General features: G+C 43.2%; 2 protein-coding genes across 4 annotated transcripts in view; one reads left to right on the top strand and one right to left on the bottom strand.

The window, feature by feature from the left end:
• Window positions 1-6,475: 6,475 nt before the first annotated feature.
• Window positions 6,476-20,105, top strand: part of LOC124141891 — a 37,746-nt gene continuing 24,116 nt past the window's right edge. For all 3 annotated transcript variants that reach the window (XM_046510076.2, XM_048387851.1, XM_048387850.1), the window contains exon 1: window positions 6,476-6,674. The gene's annotated coding sequence lies outside the window, so the exon portion shown is untranslated. The remainder of the gene's footprint in view (window positions 6,675-20,105) is intronic.
• On the bottom strand, window positions 17,226-19,131 carry LOC125376102. Its single transcript, XM_048387718.1, has 2 exons — window positions 18,297-19,131; window positions 17,226-17,305 (listed from the first exon to the last, which is right to left on the bottom strand). The coding sequence occupies exons 1-2, from the start codon at window positions 19,129-19,131 to the stop codon at window positions 17,226-17,228; spliced, it is 915 nt and encodes a 304-aa protein (XP_048243675.1).

The raw sequence follows: 20,105 nt of genomic DNA, 5'->3' as shown, positions 1-20,105 counted from the left end.
GTAGTGACTACACAGTGTATATTGTGTGTAGTGACTGTACAGTGTTTATTGTGTGTAGTGACTGTACAGTGTATATTGTGTGTAGTGACTGTACAGTGTATCTTGTGTTGTGACTGTACAGTGTATATTGTGTGTAGTGACTGTACAGTGTATATTGTGTGTAGTGACTACACAATGTTTATTGTGTGTAGTGACTGCACAGCGTATATTGTGAATTGTGACTGTACAGTGTATATTGTGTGTAGTGACTGTACAGTGTATCCTGAGTGTAGTGACTGTACAGTATATCTTGTGTGTAGTGACTGTACAGTGTATCTTGTGTGTAGTGACTGTACAGTGTATCTTGTGTGTAGTGACTGCACAGTGTATCTTGTGTGTAGTGACTGTACAGTGTATCTTGTCTGCAGTGACTGTACACTGTACAGTGTATATTGTGTGTAGTGACTGTACAGTGTATCTTGTGTGTAGTGACTGTACCGTGTATCTTGTGTGTAGTGACTGTACAGTGTATCTTGTGTGTAGTGCCTGTACAGTGTATGTTGTCTGCAGTGACTGTACACTGTACAGTGTATATTGTGTGTAGTGACTGCACAGTTTATCTTGTGTGTAGTGACTGTACAGTGTATCTTGTCTGCAGTGACAGTACACTGTACAGTGTATCTTGTGTGTAGTGCCTGTACAGTGTATCTTGTCTGCAGTGACTGTACACTGTACAGTGTATATTGTGTGTAGTGACTGTACCGTGTATCTTGTGTGTAGTGACTGTACAGTGTATCTTGTGTGTAGTGACTGTACCGTGTATCTTGTGTGTAGTGCCTGTACAGTGTATCTTGTGTGTAGTGCCTGTACAGTGTATCTTGTGTGTAGTTATTGTACCGTTTTTCTTGTGTGTAGTGACTGTACCGTGTATATTGTGTGTAGTGACTGTACACTGTACAGTGTATCTTGTGTGCAATGACTGTACACTGTACCGTGTATCTTGTGTGTAACGACTGTACAGTGTATCTTGTTTGCAGTGACTGTACACTGTACAGTGTATATTGTGTGTAGTGACTGTACAGTGTATCTTGTGTGTAGTGACTGTACCGTGTATCTTGTGTGTAGTGCCTGTACAGTGTATCTTGTCTGCATTGACTGTACACTGTACAGTGTATATTGTGTGTAGTGACTGTACAGTGTATCTTGTGTGTAGTGACTGTACAGTGTATCTTGTCTGCAGTGACTGTACATTGTACAGTGTATCTTGTGTGTAGTGCCTGTACAGTGTATCTTGTCTGCAGTAACTGTACACTGTACAGTGTATACTGTGTGTAGTGACTGTACAGTGTATATTGTGTGTAGTGCCTGTACAGTGTATTCTGAGTGTAGTGACTGTAAAGTGTATCTTGTGTGTAGTGACTGCACAGTTTATCTTGTGTGTAGTGACTGTACAGTGTATCTTGTCTGCAGTGACAGTACACTGTACAGTGTATCTTGTGTGTAGTGCCTGTACAGTGTATCTTGTCTGCAGTGACTGTACACTGTACAGTGTATATTGTGTGTAGTGACTGTACCGTGTATCTTGTGTGTAGTGACTGTACAGTGTATCTTGTGTGTAGTGACTGTACCGTGTATCTTGTGTGTAGTGCCTGTACAATGTATCTTGTGTGTAGTGCCTGTACAGTGTATCTTGCGTGTAGTGACTGTACCGTTTTTCTTGTGTGTAGTGACTGTACCGTGTATATTGTGTGTAGTGACTGTACACTGTACAGTGTATCTTGTGTGCAATGACTGTACACTGTACCGTGTATCTTGTGTGTAACGACTGTACAGTGTATCTTGTTTGCAGTGACTGTACACTGTACAGTGTATATTGTGTGTAGTGACTGTACAGTGTATCTTGTGTGTAGTGACTGTACCGTGTATCTTGTGTGTAGTGACTGTACAGTGTATCTTGTCTGCAGTGACTGTACATTGTACAGTGTATCTTGTGTGTAGTGCCTGTACAGTGTATCTTGTCTGCAGTAACTGTACACTGTACAGTGTATATTGTGTGTAGTGACTGTACAGTGTATATTGTGTGTAGTGCCTGTACAGTGTATTCTGAGTGTAGTGACTGTAAAGTGTATCTTGTGTGTAGTGACTGTACAGTGTATCTTGTGTGTAGTGACTGTACAGTGTATCTTGTCTGCAGTGACTGTACATTGTACAGTGTATCTTGTGTGTAGTGCCTGTACAGTGTATCTTGTCTGCAGTAACTGTACACTGTACAGTGTATATTGTGTGTAGTGACTGTACAGTGTATATTGTGTGTAGTGCCTGTACAGTGTATTCTGAGTGTAGTGACTGTAAAGTGTATATTGTGTGTAGTGACTGTAAAGTGTATATTGTGTGTAGTGACTGCACAGCGTATATTGTGAATAGTGACTGTACAGTGTATATTGTGTGCAGTGCCTGTACAGTGTATCCTGAGTGTAGTGACTGTACAGTGTATCTTGTGTGTAGTGACTGTACACTGTACAGTGTATCTTGTTAGAAATGAATGTACAGTGTATCTTGTGCGAAGTGACTGTATGGTGTATCTTGTGTGTAGTGACTGTACAGTGTATATAGTGTGTAGTGACTGTACAGTGTATATAGTGTGTAGTGACTGTACAGTGTATCTTGTGTGTAGTGACTGTACAGTGTATATTGTGTGTAGTGACTACACAGTGTATATTGTGTGTAGTGCCTGTACAGTGTATCTTGTGTGTATTGACTGTACCGTGTATCTTGTGTGTAGTGACTGTACAGTGTATCTTGTGTGTAGTGACTGTACAATGTATCTTGTGTGTAGTGACTGTACAGTGTATCTTGTGTGTAGTGACTGTACCGTGTATCTTGTGTGTAGTTCCTGTACAGTGTATCTTGTGTGTAGTGACTGTACAGTGTATCTTGTGTGTAGTGACTGTACAGTGTATCTTGTGTGTAGTGACTGTACAGTGTATCTTGTGTGTAGTGACTGTACAGTGTATCTTGTGTGTAGTGACTGTACAATGTATCTTGTGTGTAGTGACTGTACCGTGTATCTTGTGTGTAGTGACTGTACCGTGTATCTTGTGTGTTGTTACTGTACAGTGTATCTTGTGTGTAGTGACTGTACACTGTACACAGTATCTTGTGTGTAGTGACTATACAGTGTATCTTGTGTGTAGTGCCTGTACAGTGTATCTTGTGTGTAGTGACTGTACCGTGTATCTTGTGTGTAGTGACTGTACAGTGTATCTTGTGTGTAGTGACTGTACAATGTATCTTGTGTGTAGTGACTGTACCGTGTATCTTGTGTGTAGTGACTGTACACTGTACAGTGTATATTGTGTGTAGTGACTGTACAGTGTATATTGTGTGTAGTGCCTGTACAGTGTATTCTGAGTGTAGTGACTGTAAAGTGTATCTTGTGTGTAGTGACTGTACAGTGTATCTTGTGTGTAGTGACTGTACAGTGTATATTGTGTGTAGTGACTGTAAAGTGTATATTGTGTGTAGTGACTGCACAGCGTATATTGTGAATAGTGACTGTACAGTGTATATTGTGTGTAGTGACTGTACAGTGTATCTTGTGTGTAGTGACTGTACAGTGTATCTTGTGTGTAGTGACTGTACAGTGTATCTTGTCTGCAGTGACTGTACACTGTACAGTTTATATTGTGTGCAGTGACTGCACAGTGTATCTTGTGTGTAGTGACTGTACAGTGTATCTTGTCTGCAGTGACTGTACACTGTACAGTGTATATTGTGTGTAGTGACTGTACAGTGTATATTGTGTGTAGTGACTGTACAGTGTATCTTGTGTGTAGTGACTGTACAGTGTATCTTGTGTGTAGTGACTGTACAGTGTATCTTGTGTGTAGTGACTGTACAGTGTATCTTGTGTGTAGTGACTGTACAGTGTATCTTGTCTGCAGTGACTCTACACTGTACAGTGTATATTGTGTGTAGTGACTGTACCGTGTATCTTGTGTGTAGTGACTGTACAGTGTATCTTGTGTGTAGTGACTGTACAGTGTATCTTGTATGTAGTGACTGTACAGTGTATCTTGTGTGTAGTGACTGTACCGTGTATCTTGTGTGTAGTTCCTGTACAGTGTATCTTGTGTGTAGTGCCTGTACAGTGTATCTTGTGTGTAGTGACTGTACCGTGTATCTTGTGTGTAGTGACTGTACCGTGTATATTGTATGTAGTGACTGTACACTGTACAGTGTATCTTGTGTGCAATGACTGTACACTGTACACAGTATCTTGTGTGTAGTGACTATACAGTGTATATTGTGTGTAGTGACTGTAAAGTGTATCTTGTGTGTAGTGACTGTACAGTGTATATTGTGTGTAATGACTGCACAGTGTATCTTGTGTGCAGTGACTGTACACTGTACAGTGTATCTTGTGTGTATTGACTGCACAGTGTATCTATTGTGCAGTGACTGTACACTCTACAGTGTGTCTTGTGTGTAGTGACTGCACAGTGTATCTTGTATGTAGTGACAGTACACTGTACAGTGTATCTTGTTTGTAGTGACTGTACACTGTACAGTGTATCTTGTGTGTAGTGACTGCACAATGTATCTTGTATGTAGTGACAGTACACTGTACAGTGTATCTTGTGTGTAGTGACTGCACAGTGTATCGTGTATGCAGTGACTGTACACTGTACAGTGTATCTTGTGTGTAGTTACTGTACAGTGTATCTTGTGTGTAGTGACTGTACAGTGTATCTTGTGTGTAGTGCCTGTACAGTGTACAGTGTATCTTGTGTGTAGTTACTGTACAGTGTATCTTGTGTGTAGTGACTGCATAGTGTATCGTGTATGCAGTGACTGTACACTGTACAGTGTATCTTGTGTGTAGTGACTGCACAGTGTATCGTGTGTGTAGTGACTGTACAGTGTAACTTGTATGTAGTGACAGTACACTGTACAGTTTATCTTGTATGTAGTGACTGTACACTGTACAGTGTATCTTGTGTGTAGTGACTGCACAGTGTATCTTGTGTGAAGTGACTGTACAGTGTATCTTGAGTGTAGTGACTGTACAGTGTATCTTGTGTGTAGTGACTGTACAGTGTATCTTGTTTGTAGTGCCTGTACAGTGTATCTTGAGTGTAGTGACTGTACAGTGTATCTTGTGTGTATTGACTGTACAGTGTATCTTGTGTGTAGTGACTGCACAGTGTATCTTGTGTGTAGTGACTGTACAGTGTATCTTGTGTGTAGTGACTGTACAGTGTATTTTGAGTGTAGTGACTGCACAGTGTATCGTGTATGCAGTGACTGTACACTGTACAGTGTATCTTGTGTGTAGTGACTGTACTGTGTATCGTGTATGTAGTGACTGTACACTGTACAGTGTATCTTGTGTGTAGTGACTGCACAGTGTATCTTGTGTGAAGTGACTGCACAGTGTATCGTGTATGTAGTGACTGTACACTGTACAGTGTATCGTGTGTGCAGTGACTGGTGACAGCTGACACGGGGAGATTGACCTTCCCACTGATCAAGTGCCGTTGAAGGTTCAGGTATTTTTAATCGATCGAGAACACTTGGGGCTATAACAAATCAATAATCAGTAATCGATGATCAATCATTATTCCAGGGTCAGTGACACTTTGCCAATCATAGTCTGTCATACAGATCCTGAAATACATCTATCCAATCTAATCTATCCAATCTATTCATACAGCCCATGTAAGTATATAACATTTGGCAAGTCTAGAATACTGCAGTTTCAGGTATAAAAGTGAAGAAATGAATGGCTCCTTTCACTATGTTTTACACTGTTTGTCTAAGATATTCATTAGGGAGACTAGATGTTAGTCTATGCTGATCAGTGAGGCAGTCTTTGTCGAAGGGGGTACTTGTATAGTGACGTCACCCTCAACACTGCGTTAACCAGGAATAATCACCTGAAGTCAGTTCGTCTCACCTGCATTCTTTTCATCAATTATTTACGGTATTTTTTTAGATCGATCGAGGCAAGATCTTTATGCATCCATTCATCGACCCAATCAGATTCCATGCATCATTCCACCTTTTATTCCTTGCAGCCACCCAGCCAGCCACTCATCGATCGATCCATCCATCCATCCTTCCTCCCAAGTATCTATCTGTAAATACAACATCTATCTATCCATCCATGTGTTAGCTCACGATTTCAACCTTATCCGTAGCCGGTGCCACTTTTTCACTGTTCCAGTTCACAAGGCACGACTGTGTAAAGTGCATGTTGTAATTAATACTAAAATCTGAACTATTTCACAAATGCATTACCGGCATCCCGTTTGACACGTCCCCAACCTACACGGCCACCCCCGCACGCCCACATCTCTCCGCCCCCTACCCACAGCAGCTCCAGGTGTCACCCGTTAGCGTCCTGGACTCAAACCTGCCCCACCCTATATAATGACAGCATGAATCACGGCTGACTGTCACAATAGTATATACCAGGGGAGCCACATACAAAAAACCTGGTCCACATCAAACAGGTTTAGTGTGTAGCTGCACTGCTCTGGGTCGAGGCCCGGTGAGACGTTGGGTTCACCTGACCACGTGGCTCTCTAACACCGGAGTACAGCTTTAACTACCCGACCACGCAGTCAAGGGGATCATTAACTAACGCTAGCTACAACGACCATCAGGATAGGGTGTACTGATTATGACAGGTAAGTCGACTTGTTATATACATGGGGGAGGTGATTGTACCGCGGGTGTAGAGGTATAACTGAAGTGACAGATTACTTGTTACATATACACACCTTTGTTATGCCACGAACCAGTGCGGGGATATAGATTAATTTGATATATATGTTGAAACAGTTACGTTTTATCCACTACCGTACAGAGAGAAGGCATCTCACAATGATAGAGCATCTTAATATTCTTGTGTATTTACCGCTATAGCTGTGATTTAACGATCGAACAAGCGAAGGTTTATCAAACATATCGTGGCCGTTAAGTGTCAAGAATGTAATACAATCTGTCCTTAGGTTAAATGCCTGTAAAATATAACTGGATCTATACATACAACGACTGCGGCTTGTATATATACCACCCGTGTAGGTCAGGTTGGGTGACCTGGTATTGGTGTTAAATAATGTACTGTATTCTGTACTTATATAGATGTGTGTATACATGTGTGTACTTAGGTTAAATACTTGTAAATAACTTAATTTCTACAAACAGCAACTGCCGTACATATATATACCATGTGACCTCTCTGATGGTGTTCGATGTTTTACTGTATAAAGTACGTATAAAAACGTACATGTTAGTGTTATATAGAGCTGTTGTTCTTTCAGCTTGTGTCAATATGCGTTATAGGTTCTCTGATCAATGTTTGTTGTGGCACAAGGGGTCAACACTACGTTGCCATGGTGATGGTGACAATGTACTGTTGTGATGGCACCCCGCTGTCACCGTGTGCCGAAGTTGGATGGATGTATCTCAGTCCTCGACTTGATTCAGTGATGGTGACAAGATATCACAAACGGATGCCACACCTTTTCGCCAACACCTGGTGTCGTCACTGTTTGACAGTGATTCAGAAACACAGGTTTATGATTCCGCCGTAATCGTACAATGGACACTGCCTTTAGAGATTTCTTAGGGGAATGGAAATGTTTTGTCGCATTTTATGGACACCCATCACGCCTCGAATCCAAATAAATCTACCTGTATATTGCTTGTTTGGAAACTCCCATGTGATTAGGGACAGCACACGTGGGTCACGGGAATGCAATGTTGCAAATATCAAACAATAATGCCAAATGCATGAACTTTTGAATAGATACAGCGTTAACCTTGATCTTGCTTCTACTGTATCAATAGGCATGTACATCGCCATGTACGATATCGAGAATAACTAAGAATACCCCGCACTGTACCGCACTGCAGTGGAGCTTAATGATGTGTATACCACATTCGTCACCACTCGCCCCTTTCCGTAACCTGCAAGAAGACTCGTCCCCCCTATCGATGAATGTTATGTGACAATACGACAAACCAATCAGAATGCGCGTATGACTTCAAGTACTACGGTCAAAGAATCCCTCAGGAATAAGTTTTGATTTTACACATGTCTTGTATATATAAAAGTATGCCCTAGATACAGTTAAATGTGTTCAGTACTGTATAAATACCGTAAGCCCCGATGTATTTTAAATAACATCTGGAAGATATATGACATGGGGGAAATATACGTGAATCATTACGCAACGAGTTGATAATTCTGTTAACCATGCCCGTTTCCGCTAAGACGGAACCCAGTAGCAAGAAAAACCACGTGAGGGTCACAAATGGTGAATACTATGTATACTATGTCCGGCACAAGTCTGTATACAGTAGTGCCTCCTAGCCTTCAAATCCCTTGGTATTTTTTAAGATTACGTCGTAGTACAATACTGCGTTTGATGAAAATTGAAACGCGTTTGAATAATGATGCTTCATGACGATGTTTTTGAGATAGACATCATGGATATAATAAATTGCATTGTCCCTCCATGAGTGACATGGGGATATCGGAGTGTGAACGTCTGTATCGCTGGGACTATCTGTGTTTGAGGGAGATTATCAGCCGACTTTGTGATCTAGGTTTAGACAAACACACCTGGAATGTGTCGCTGATACGTCACGATTCCAACAAAATTACATATCAAGTATCACTTGTCGAAAGGCTACAAAAGGAAAATCTGTCCCTTCTCTTTTTTTACCTCAAATACAAACCCACACCATCCCCTCAACGTAGGTATCGCCAAATGTAGCACACAGCATCACGGCGAATAACATGCACTATAAATGATACCCATTATATCAAACAAAAGAAAACACAAAACTACGACACATTATATCCTACATCACCACCATGTGCATGACATCACATCATGTCAAATGTTCCATTCCGATAATAAGGAGTATAAGGGATCGATCATTATGCTTCAGACTGTTTAACATTTCTTAAAAGAATACCCAGGCTCAGAGTTTTTATTTAAAAAACAAATCTGCTTTTTCAGCTGTGGCTGAAACATTACACCACATCAAAACACAACATCTTCACAGACTGACTACACACTACACATATCACACCACAAAGCACAGCACATCATCTTCACAAACTGACTAAACACCATACATATCACACCACGTCAAAGCACAGCACAACATCTTCACAAAAACTGACTACACACCATACATATCACACCACAAAGCACAGCACAACATCTTCACAAACTGACTCCACACCATACATATCACACCACAAAGCACAGCACAACATCTTCACAAACTGACTATACACTACACATATCACACCACAGAGCACAACACAACATCTTCACAGACTGACTACACACTACAAATATCACACCACAAAGCACAGCACAACATCTTCACAGACTGACTATACACTACACATATCACATCACAAAGCAAAGCACAACATCTTCACAAACTGACTACACACCATACATATCACACCACAAAGCACAGCACAACATCTTCACAAACTGACTACACACTACACATATCACACCACAGAGCACAACACAACATCTTCACAGACTGACTACACACTACACATATCACACCACAAAGCACAGCACAACATCTTCACAAACTGACTACACACTACACATATCACACCACAAAGCACAGCACAACATCTTCACAAACTGACTATACACTACACATATCACACCACAAAGCACAGCACAACATCTTCACAGCCTGACTACACACCATACATATCACACCACGTCAAAGCACGACACACCAGTAACTAACCCTTACCATCATTCGATGTGATATCTACCCTAACCCAAAACATCATGTCAAACCACCTGCCCACATTACTAAACAAAGTCATCCAAACGAACCATCATCCAAACTATATGAACATCATCATGTGAAATCAACACCACGTCACTATGCGTCATAATATTCTTTTAACCATTATCATATAAACCGCCAGACAAAAGGATGTAAACACCCGTGTTTGATGGTGGCTAAAAATGAAACAAACAAGAAATGGTTATTCGATGGTAATGTATGTGATACGGGTATTTTCAGTAAACTACGGTTATAACGAACTCAAAGGGACCACTAATTTTAGTTCGTTATAACCGTAGTTCGTTATAAGCATATATACAGCATATATACATCAAATGGCCGGGACTAAAAAATAAGTTCGTTCTATCGGTCAGTTCGTTATAAGCGTGTTCGTTATAACCGTAGTTTACTGTAGTTGTGTTTTGGACCCAACGTGTGTAGTGTTTTGGCTTGTAACGCTTCAATAACGTTTGTAATGCAATTATCCAACCGAATTTTCAAGTGTATACTTTCTTTTTCCCAGCACTTTACATGATATAACATCATGGTATACCATCCACAAAACTTTGTCTACAAAACATCCATAACTATTCACCATATATATCACACCAATTAAGGATAAGTCTAAAGACCCCATCACGACGTCATGTTAGACCCACAGAATATCACCAGAAACCAAATACACAACAATAGCATAGTAACCATGGTAAAAGTGCCAGATGCCAACTGTGTCGTGCATGGGTAACATTAATCTGTGTTCGTTCTCCTCGATGACCTACCTCGAGATGAGGCCCACGGATAACACACACCCGTGGTACAATCACGCCCCTTCATGAGGCATTCATTAATGACCTACAAAGAAGCCCCAAAGTAACCACCACATCTTGTACTCACAGTTTGTGTCAACACGAACCCCATGTGTTTGTCTCCCCTGGTTACCTACCCAGCTTCACAAACATGACACTAATTATAAGAATATACATGTATTTAATGATTCCTTCCATTCAATAATTCATCGAGCGTTTGGACTTCAAAGGGAAGTTGTCCCATGTAGATCGTTCGCTGACCTCATCCATGGCAGATGATACAAATCACTTTCTTCAGATCAGTGTGTTCACGCCGTGTCCAGCTTCGATCAAGCATGACTGCTTGTCCTTCCTTCACTGGAGCCTAATGCCATGAAGAAGGCGTGTCCTTTCAGGAGACACTGATTAGTTAGCACTTAGCCTTGCTCTATAAGTCCCAGGAAAAGCCGCATTGTAGGTACGGCATTGTCTGTCGTCGTCAGTCAGGGTCTGGCGTCTTCTGTTCAGTCTGCCGGGAAATTTGTCGATAAGCATCACAATGTTGTTGTGGAAGACATTGGGTGTGATTTATCATCGTTACTTGTAGCGTCACGTGTGTCACGTGTGTCACGTGTGTCACGTCATCAGGTCATGCCATGCTGGATTAGGTGTATTGGATAATTTAACTCTGGAGACCCAACCCTGTTGTGAGAGTGTTTCACTACCTCGTGTTCTCTCAGTAGACTCCTATGTGTGATTCATAATGAGCCTAAGGTGGATGTACTGATGATTGTATCTTTATATCCCCCAGGTATAGCTGTAAGTTTATACGATTGTATTTGAACTATAACAAAGGTCATACACAATCTGTTTGATGTTCAATGTAGCACCATTCCAGTTATATCGCGGAAGCCTGTGCTTTTAATCAAATCTGGATCAATCAAACCAGTGACTGATATCATGAGCAACGTCCTTACCATCGGGTTACGATGACATGTCACTAAAGCTGAGCGATCCCTTTACTCCCATCGCACAACAAGCAAAGGCCGTTGGGGACCTGCTCTGATCCGGAATAACCACGGGGTTAAGTCATGCATGAGGATGCCTATACACGCACATCGATACTATAAACATAGAGCTATGTACCCAGTGGCAACCACATGTTTCACAAGAACATGGACACACTCTCTTCTCAGACATATACAGGACTGTAGACCGTTGGTGTTTGAGTGGCTCAGAGGTGTAAGTGTTTCAACTCCCTGTGAAGGATTGCGTCTCATAGCAACCAAGGTGTGCCGGGTTCGACTCCCATGTCAACTGTGATTAGGACGCATGGTATCTCAGCACCGAACCAATGTCGGTGAACCGGTTCAGCAAATTCTATATGTCTTGAAACTACGTAACGTGTATATTCCTGAAATAATGCTAAACTCATCATAAAACTATCAGGGACGATACAAATATCAAATTGATTTGATATACGAAGGAAATTGGTTGGAAATGACATTTCCATACCGTAGGTATCCTTGAAGGCAGCCTTATTTGGGAGGGCAGATGACATTTCCATACCGTAGGTATCCTTGAAGGCAGCATTACTTGGGAGGGTCGATGACATTCCAATACCGTAGGTATCCTTGAAGGCAGCATTATTTGGGAGGGCAGATGACATTTCCATACCGTAGGTATCCTTGAAGGCAGCCTTATTTGGGAGGGCAGATGACATTTCCATACCGTAGGTATCCTTGAAGGCAGCATTATTTGGGAGGGCAGATGACATTTCCATACCGTAGGTATCCTTGAAGGCAGCATTTTTTGGGAGGGCAGATGACATTTCCATACCGTGGGTATCCTTGAAGGCAGCATTTTTTTGGAGGGCAGATATAAGTGATGGAGTACTCCCTCGGAAGTAAGGCGGCTGAAATCTGCCTCAACACAATTCGTTTCGGAGGTCGAATCATTATCGATGTACATACCTATGTAGTTAAATGTAGTTAAATGTTTCTAGTGAGCGATACAACGCCATGTGCGATATTAATTGAGATGTTGGAAGATGTACCAGAAGTCCAATGGGGTGAGGTAAAAGTAAAGAGTCGGTTTGAAACGGGGAACAGTGAGAAGGTTTGGCATCTTTCAGTTTACATGACGCAGATGGTGTTTTCCACAGCTAATCCTTTCTGACATGTCTATTGATATTTTAAATGAATCAGTACAACAGAGGTATACAGGTAATTCATTTAATCTGCCATAACTGATATTCAAGGAAATCCATGCGTTGTCACGTGCTCAAACACAAGACGTGCATTTACAAGAAGCACCAATGCATTTGTCAACACTTTTCTGCATTTATTACGAAAGGGCCCCTTTCTCCAGTTACCAAAAGGCCAAACTACTCCCAATTTACCCTTTGTGCACAACACGGGTATCAGGAAATCAAAGACGTAAACGTAGGGCAATGTCAACACGGTGTTCAAACGGTACAAGTTGTGTAATATAATATACCACATGTATGTAAATAGCCAGACTCAAGTTAGGACACATTCAGTTTATTTTACGAGATATGTCTCTGTAGTCTAAGATTTATACCACCACACTATCCTGGATCTGGGTTATGTAACAGGCCCTCCTTGCTGCTATTCACTTCTCCGGAGCGCGTCACCACGTACCTCATCAGGCCTTTACGTGGTTTCTCCCACCCTCACATAACGCTCTACCTTCAAGACGTGACACAGGCTCTGTGTGTGAGACAACATATAGGCTCAAGTACCTAACAGTATGTACATCACATTCAATCGCATACTGCAATGTTGTTCATCATCCTAACCTCCACTGTGTGTTGTGTGGCTGAGACAAACATACTTAAAGAGGACTTGGGGTAGAAAGAACCTTCCCACGGCTGTTGACAGATGCAGTCACATCAACATCACCCATCTCCTGAATCTACCCGTGTATTTGTCATGTCAAGTTCTCTGTATACTGGATTGCTTTACAACACTACACTCTAATACCCTGTGACTGTTTACGGATGTTGTAACTTGACTACGTCCAGTTTAGCGAAATCCACATAGTACTAGTATACACTGCCGACCAAAAGAAAGTTTACACCCATGTTTTATGGTGGCTTTAAATGAACCAATAACAAGACAAGGTTATTCCATATTGATGTATTGCAGCATGTTTGAAGTGTTTCGGCGACTGATTTCAGGGTAGTAACGTTTTAAAACCGCTTGTAATATGTTTAGTCAAATCCAATTTTCAAGTGTATACTTTCTCTTGCCCGACAGTTAAGTCGCCCAATATATATACATTGTCGTATCAGTCGTCACACAGGCTAGGATTCCTTTTCATGCTGAAGCTATGTTGTCAGCATTAGTAATGCTAGATCACGATTTTAATATTCAGATATTCAGTGAAATTGCCATCTGTCTGCTGGTATGTTCCCAATCACGTGTTCTTCCAACGACACAACATGAGTACCCGACACACCAACAACTGTCATACCACCTCCAAATTAATTGCTCCAAACTCAACGGGGATGAGCCCAGTATTATCACCGCCACCTACTGTACAGACAACTAGATATGACAAACGTTGAAAACACATAAGAGCTACATCACTTCGGACTTCGGAATTTCTCCCCTGATAGTTGACAAGGCGCGACAAACCAGACTCATTCAACGACGCACTCACTCACGCAAACGATTGATGTTTTCCCTCTACTCCACTTACCCCCTCCGCTACACCCAACACCCTCCCACAACCAATGGCAACGTAGAAACGGTTAACCCACTCATGTTACCATCAACACAAGAAATAATCGCTTATCGCTCCACAACAAGCAAACCACGTGCACCAATACTAGTTACGGCTATCAGCTCTTGATTGATGTCCATAACATAACTAAAACACAACAACACCCCAACACTCCAACACCCCAACACCCACACACAACAACACCCTTACACCTCAACACCCCAACACCCCAACACCCCAACACCTCAACACCCCAACACCCCAACACCCCATCACCCCAACACCTCAACACCCCAACACCTCAACACCCCAACACCTCAACACCCCAACACCTCAACACCCCAACACCTCAACACCCCAACACCCCAATACCCCAACACCTCAACACCCCAACACCTCAACACCCCAACACCTCAACACCCCAACACCCCAACACCCCAACACCCCAACACCCCAACACCCCAACACCCCAACACCCAACACCCCAACACCTCAACACCTCAACACCCCAACACCCCAACACCTCAACACCCCAATACCCCAATACCCCAACACCCCAACACCCCAACACCCCAACACCCCAACACCCCAATACCCCAACACCCCAACACCCAGACACCCCAACACTCCAACACCTCAACACCGAACGCCTACGGTCACTGATGGCAGGGGTAGTTTGGTGGAGAGACAGTGACCGACAGCCGCTCCTCACACTATCTGTTGACACGGAGCCAGACACAAGAACAGCCCGGGGTAGACCTCTGGCGTCGCATTCACCGACACAGCCTCTGTCAACATCGACATACATCCTCAACACACAAAAAAACAGCCTTAACCTCTTAGTAAACCAATACAGAAATATAGGTCGAGGGTTTTGTGTGGAAAATTGTTTCACATGTAGGACAGATTTGTTGAGAGCTAAGAATTTTGATAATGGACCTACGGGTGAAAGGTTTGGGTGACTTGTGGCATCTGCGAAGAAGATTCAGTGATAACTAGCCCTCAATCATGCCCCGTCGTCCTTCAATACGTGCAATAAAGACTTTTGAGTTCACCAACAATAGGCAGAATCTCTACATACGACATCAAGCTGGGACGTCATTATATAGAATCTGCCCGTACATAGACACAACTGGACAACACAGTGAGTTCGTTGTGTAGCAGTTCTATCCCGGTGTTCCTTCACTTGCGTACAATCAATATGACTTGTTTCAGTTTTTTGTCGTAGTGTATTCAGACTCGGCTCAGTAGTTCTGTAACAATTCCGCTTCGGGAATATAGAGGCTATTATCACTACATGGTCAATCGGTATATTGGGACGGCCAATCGGTATACCAGGGAGATTATGCACAGGCTCGGGTATGCGTGCGTGCGTGCGTGCGTGCGTGCGTGTGTGTGTGTGTGTGTGTGTGTCTTAGACACGGATTCCAAGGAGTGGTCTCTAAATCAAATAATAAGTAAAATGCCGCCGTCATAACTCAGCGCGGTGGTTTTGTCAGATTGGCGGGTCTGGTTACAGATCCCACTTAACCCCGGGGTCAGACAAACAAAAGGTCTGCCTTGCACTGGGATGTATATTGAATGTAGTTATGTTTCTAGTGAGCGATACAACGCCATGTGCGATATTAATTGAGATGTTGGAAGATGTACCAGAAGTCCAATGGGGTGAGGTAAAAGTAAAGAGTCGGTTTGAAACGGGGAACAGTGAGAAGGTTTGGCATCTTTCTGTTCACATGACGCAGATGGTGTTTTCCACAGCTAATCCTTTCTGACATGTCCATTGAGATTTTAAATGCATCAGTACAACAGAGGTATACAGGTAATTTATTTAATCTGCCATAACTGATATTCAAGAAAATCCACGCGTTGTCACGCACTGAAACACAATACGTGCATTTAGAAGAAGCACCAATGCATTTGTCAACACTTGCTTCGGTTATTACGAAAGGGCCCCTTTCTCCAGTTACCAAAAGGCCAAACTACTCCCAATATTCCCTTTGTACACAACACGGGTATCAGGAAATCAAAGACGTAACCACAGGACAATGTCAACACGGTGTTCATACGGTACAAGTTGTGTCATGTGATATATCACATGTATGTAAAAAGTTAGTCTTAAGTTAGGACACATTCCATTTATTTTACGAGATATGTCCCTGCCGTCTAAGATTTATACCATAGTCGAGGAATCATGTTCATGCTTAGTCATTTGATGAAGAAGATCTTGTCAGCATGATTAGCGCCAGACCACGATGCTTATATTCAGACTTGAATTGATACTATACCACCTGCATACCGGGATGTCCAACGAGGTACCAAGTCATGTATTCTGTCAATAACACAACAGAAATACCACCCACATGAACAACTATCATACTACAACTGAATTAATTGCTCACACTTCACATCAAGCCACACATCAGCCGTCTGTTATCACCCCAACCCATTGTACAGACAACTAGATATGACAAAGGCGGAAAACGCCTAAGACCAACAACGCTTTTGACTTCGGACGTTCTCCCACGATAGTTGACAAGACGTGCAAAACCTGACTCATTCACTCACGAAAGCGTTGATGTTTACATTCTACTCCCCACCCACAACCAACGGTTAAGTAGAAACAGTTAACTCAATCATGTTACCAACAACACAAAACATAACTGCGACCCATATCAAGCTAACATACCACATGCGCCCCCATTGGTAGCGGCTGTCAGTTCATGATGGGTGTTTATAACTTAACTGACCAACTCCCAACCTACCAACCTTCAACACCCACACTCCAACCCCCAACCTACGGCCACTGATGGCAGGGGTAGTTTGTGGAGAGACTGTGGCCGACAACGTCGCCGCTCCTCACACTATCTGTTGACACGGAGCCAGACACAAGAACAGGACGGGGTAGACCTCTGGCGTCGCATTCACCGACACAGCCTCTGTCAACATCGACATACATCCTCAACACAAAAAACAGCCTTAACCTCTTAGTAAACCAATACAGAAATATAGGTCGAGGGTTTTGTGTGGAGAAATAGTTTCACATGTAGGACAGATTTGTTGAGGGCTAAGAATTTTGATAATGGACCTACGGGTGAAAGGTTTGAGTGACTTGTGGCATCTGCGAAGAAGATTCAGTGATAACTAGCCCTCAATCATGCCCCGTCGTCCTTCAATACGTGCAATGAAGACTTTTGAGTTCACCAACAATAGGCAGAATCTCTACATACGACATCAAGCTGGGACGTCATTATATAGAATCTGCCCGTACATAGACACAACTGGACAACACAGTGAGTTCGTTGTGTAGCAGTTCTATCCCGGTGTTCCTTCACTTGCGTACAATCAATATGACTTGTTTCAGTTTTTGTCGTAGACTATTCCGACTCGGCTCAGTAGTTCTGTCACAATTCCCTTCAGGAATATAGAGGCTATTATCACTACATGGTCAATCGGTATACCAGGCAGATCATGCACAGGGTATATCAATGTGTGTCTTAAACACGGATTCCAAGGAGTGGTCTCTACGTCAAATATGAAGTAAAATGCCGCCGTCATAACTCAGGGCGATGGTATTGTCAGATTGGCGGGTCTGGTTACAGATCCCACTTTACCCCGGGGTCACACAAACAGGCAATCTGCCTGGCACAGGTCTCAGTCCGGGTGTACCCATTCACAAGACGCTATATGTAGGTATGCTCATGAATGTATGTCTTTGTCACAGCAGCTGTAAATCACGAGAGTCAGTTAATAGGGGTACCATCGCAATATCTGAAAAGAATCTACGAGATAAATTAAGATGTGAGAAATGTTTAAAAAAAACTAACCACACCGTGCTTCAAGGAATACCGACAGTCTGAACCCACTCTGCTTCATAGTATCCCAGTCTAAACCAACCCTGCTTCATAGTATCCCACAGTCTGAACCCACCCTGCTTCATAGTATCCCACACTCTGAACCAACCCTGCTTCATAGCATCCAACAGTCTGAACCCACCCTGCTTCACAGCATCCCACAGTCTGAACTCACCCTGCTTCACAGCATCCCACAGTCTGAACTCACCATGCTTCATAGCATCCCACAGTTTGAACCCACCCTGCTTCATAGCATCCCACAGTCTGAACCCACCCTGCTTCACAGCATCCCACAGTCTGAACACACCATGCTTCATAGCATCCAAAACTCTGAACCAACCCTGCTTCAGAGCATCCCACACTCTGAACCCACCCTGCTTCATAGCATCCAACAGTCTGAACCCACCCTGCTTCATAGCATCCAACAGTCTGAACCCACCCTGCCTCATAGTATCCCACAGTCTGAACTCACCATGCTTCATAGCATCCCACACTCTGAACCAACCCTGCTTCAGAGCATCCCACAGTCTGAACCAACCCTGCTTCATAGCATCCAACAGTCTGAACCCACCCTGCTTCATAGCATCCAACAGTCTGAACCCACCCTGCTTCACAGCATCCAACAGTCTGAACTCATCCTGCTTCAGAGCATCCCACACTCTGAACCAACCCTGCTTCATAGTATCCAACAATCTGAACCCACCCTGCTTCACAGCATCAAACAGTCTGAACCCACCCTGCTTCACAGCATCCCACAGTCTGAACTCACCATGCTTCATAGCATCCAACACTCTGAACCAACCCTGCTTCATAGTATCCAACAATCTGAACCCACCCTGCTTCACAGCATCAAACAGTCTGAACCCACCCTGCTTCACAGCATCCCACAGTCTGAACTCACCATGCTTCATAGCATCCAACAGTCTGAACCCACCCTGCTTCACAGCATCAAACAGTCTGAACCCACCCTACTTCATAGTATCCCACAGTCTGAACCAACCCTGCTTCACAGCATCCCACAGTCTGAACCCACCCTGCTTCATGGTATCCCACAGTCTGAACCCACCCTGCTTCATGGTATCCCACAGTCTGAACCAACCCTGCTTCACAGCATCCCACAGTTTGAACCCAACCTGCTTCATAGTATCCCACAGTCTGAACCCGACCTGCTTCATAGTATCCCACAGTCTGAACCCACCATGCTTCACAGCATCCAACAGTCTGGACCCACCCTGCTTCACAGCATCCCACAGTCTGAACCCACCATGCTTCATGGTATCCCACAGTCTGAACCCACCATGCTTTACAGCATCCCACAGTCTGAACCCACCCTGCTTCACAGCATCAAACAGTCTGAACCCACCATGCTTCATAGTATCCAAAACTCTGAACCCACCCTGCTTCATAGTATCCAACAATCTGAACCCACCATGCTTCACAGCATCCAACAGTCTGAACCCACCCTGCTTCATAGTATCCAACAGTCTGAACCCACCCTGCTTCACAGCATCCCACAGTTTGAACCCAACCTGCTTTATAGCATCCAACAGTCTGAACCCGACCTGCTTCATAGCATCCCACAGTCTGAACCCACCATGCTTCACAGCATCCCACAGTCTGAACCCACCATGCTTCATGGTATCCCACAGTCTGAACCTACCATGCTTCATGGTATCCCACACTCTGAACCCACCATGCTTCATGGTATCCCAAAGTCTGAACCCACCATGCTTCATGGTATGCCTAAGATATACCTCTACTATATTCCAAATTAGCCTACGATTTCCCCAGCATTCAGATGACTTTACACAGAGACCATACTGTGACCTGCTTCATGGTACACTATATATATAGTCCTTTCATAGTCAAGACTTCAATTTCACAC

This window comes from Haliotis rufescens, unplaced genomic scaffold (genome assembly GCF_023055435.1).
Source record: "Haliotis rufescens isolate VD_foot unplaced genomic scaffold, xgHalRufe1.0.p SCAF_7, whole genome shotgun sequence".
Lineage (NCBI taxonomy): Eukaryota > Metazoa > Mollusca > Gastropoda > Lepetellida > Haliotidae > Haliotis > Haliotis rufescens.
This window is presented reverse-complemented; position numbering and strand designations above follow the sequence as displayed.

Coding starts and splice junctions, on each gene's coding strand:
- LOC125376102 (XM_048387718.1), bottom strand. CDS start 19,131: ATGAAGCATGGTGAGTTCAGACTGTGGGATGCTGTGAAGCAGGGTGGG. Junction 17,306..18,296: donor GTGGGATACTATGAAGCAGG/GTGGGTTCAGAC, acceptor CGATGTTGACAG/AGGCTGTGTCGGTGAATGCG.